This window comes from Lactuca sativa, chromosome 1 (genome assembly GCF_002870075.4).
Source record: "Lactuca sativa cultivar Salinas chromosome 1, Lsat_Salinas_v11, whole genome shotgun sequence".
Classification (NCBI taxonomy): domain Eukaryota; kingdom Viridiplantae; phylum Streptophyta; class Magnoliopsida; order Asterales; family Asteraceae; genus Lactuca; species Lactuca sativa.
This window is the reverse complement of record NC_056623.2, coordinates 43,855,522-43,856,935: the sequence shown is the minus strand read 5'-3', so window position 1 is coordinate 43,856,935 and position 1,414 is coordinate 43,855,522. Positions and strand designations below refer to the sequence as shown.

The 1,414-nt window shown below is 38.5% G+C and overlaps 1 protein-coding gene across 1 annotated transcript; it reads left to right on the top strand.

The window, feature by feature from the left end:
- The first annotated feature begins 208 nt into the window (after positions 1–208).
- LOC111900056 (PRA1 family protein F3) lies at positions 209–1,099 on the top strand. The gene has a single exon (XM_023895933.3). The coding sequence runs from the start codon at positions 325–327 to the stop codon at positions 880–882; it is 558 nt and encodes a 185-aa protein (XP_023751701.1). The 5' UTR covers positions 209–324; the 3' UTR covers positions 883–1,099.
- Positions 1,100–1,414: the final 315 nt, after the last annotated feature.

Sequence of the window (1,414 nt, the reverse complement as noted above, 5' to 3'; positions counted from 1 at the left end):
ACTTTCTGAAAATGGAAAGATCCGTTTTCGACTGGTTCGAATAAAACGTAGAAACGATATTTAATAAAAAATATTGAACCAAACTGCGATAATCTAATTTAATTGTTTGATTTTATCGGTCCCACCGAGTTTTTGACACCCTTCGTCACACATCTTGCAGCACATGGCAGCTTAATTGGGCTCCTCCATTACTCGATCCACCATTATTAATATCCCACGTTCCCTCTCCATCTCGTCTACACGTCTTCCTTTCATTTACACTGCCCCATTTCCATCTCCAATTACTCGTAACCACATCTGCCGGATTCCTAATCGCCGGCGACAATGACGTCGTACGGCACAATTCCGTCGTCATCCGACGGAGGTTCTTCAAAGGTCGAGTTCCTATCCCGCGCAAAAGAACGCATACAAACAGGACTCGGTGTATCACGGCCGTGGAAACAGATGTTCGATCTACATTCGATCAACATACCTCACGGCTTCGCTGACGCAATTTCACGGATCAAAACGAACTTCGGTTACTTTCGTATGAATTACGCGTTGATTGTGCTCGTAATTTTGTTCTTAAGCTTGTTGTGGAATCCGATCTCGTTGATCGTTTTCGTTGTGTCGATGGCGGCCTGGTTGTTCCTCTACTTCCTCCGTGACGAGCCTCTTGTGATCTTTCACTACACGATTGATGATCGTGTGGTACTGGCGGTTTTATCAGTTGTGACGGTAGTTTTGCTGCTGTTGACCGGCGCCACGATGAACATAATCTTGTCCGTTTTGATCGGACTGGCGGTTGTGGTGGTTCACGCAGCTCTCAGGAAGACGGATGATTTGTGCTTAGATGAAGACGGCGTCGAGGCAGGCGGATTTTTGGCGGCTTCTTCGCCATAGAAGATAGTTTCGAAGAAGTCGTTTGCACAATATCTGGGTTTGTTAATTTACAGTTTTAGTGATGATATTGAGAGCTTGATTTATGCGTCGCAAATGTGAATGTGATGTCACTCATTTCTGTATCCTGCGTGTTTAAATTTGATTCATTTTTAGGATGTGTTTGGTTTTTAATTTTGATCAAATGCAAATGGAAGAAAAGGAGGGTGTATTTTTATTATATTTTAAGATTTAAGATATCCATTTATGCAGTTTTAGTAATGATATTAGAAGACTTATCAAATAATCATTTTCCAATAAAAGTTGGAAATTATGATTACAAATTGCAAATGTTATATGATAATGGAAAGAAATAAGTAATGATACGTATAAAATTTTAATGTTCTTTTAGGATGATGGATTGGATTAATAATGAAATAGAATATACAACGTAATGCATTGAGTAATGGGTCATCAAAATATATTGTTTTGTTTTTGTGCATAATTGGAAAGGTAAATAAAATTTAATTTTATAAATAAATAAAAAGTTATTTAT

Excerpts from the sequence above, each read along its gene's own strand:
- LOC111900056 (XM_023895933.3), top strand. The coding sequence starts at position 325 with ATGACGTCGTACGGCACAATTCCGTCGTCATCCGACGGAGGTTCTTCA.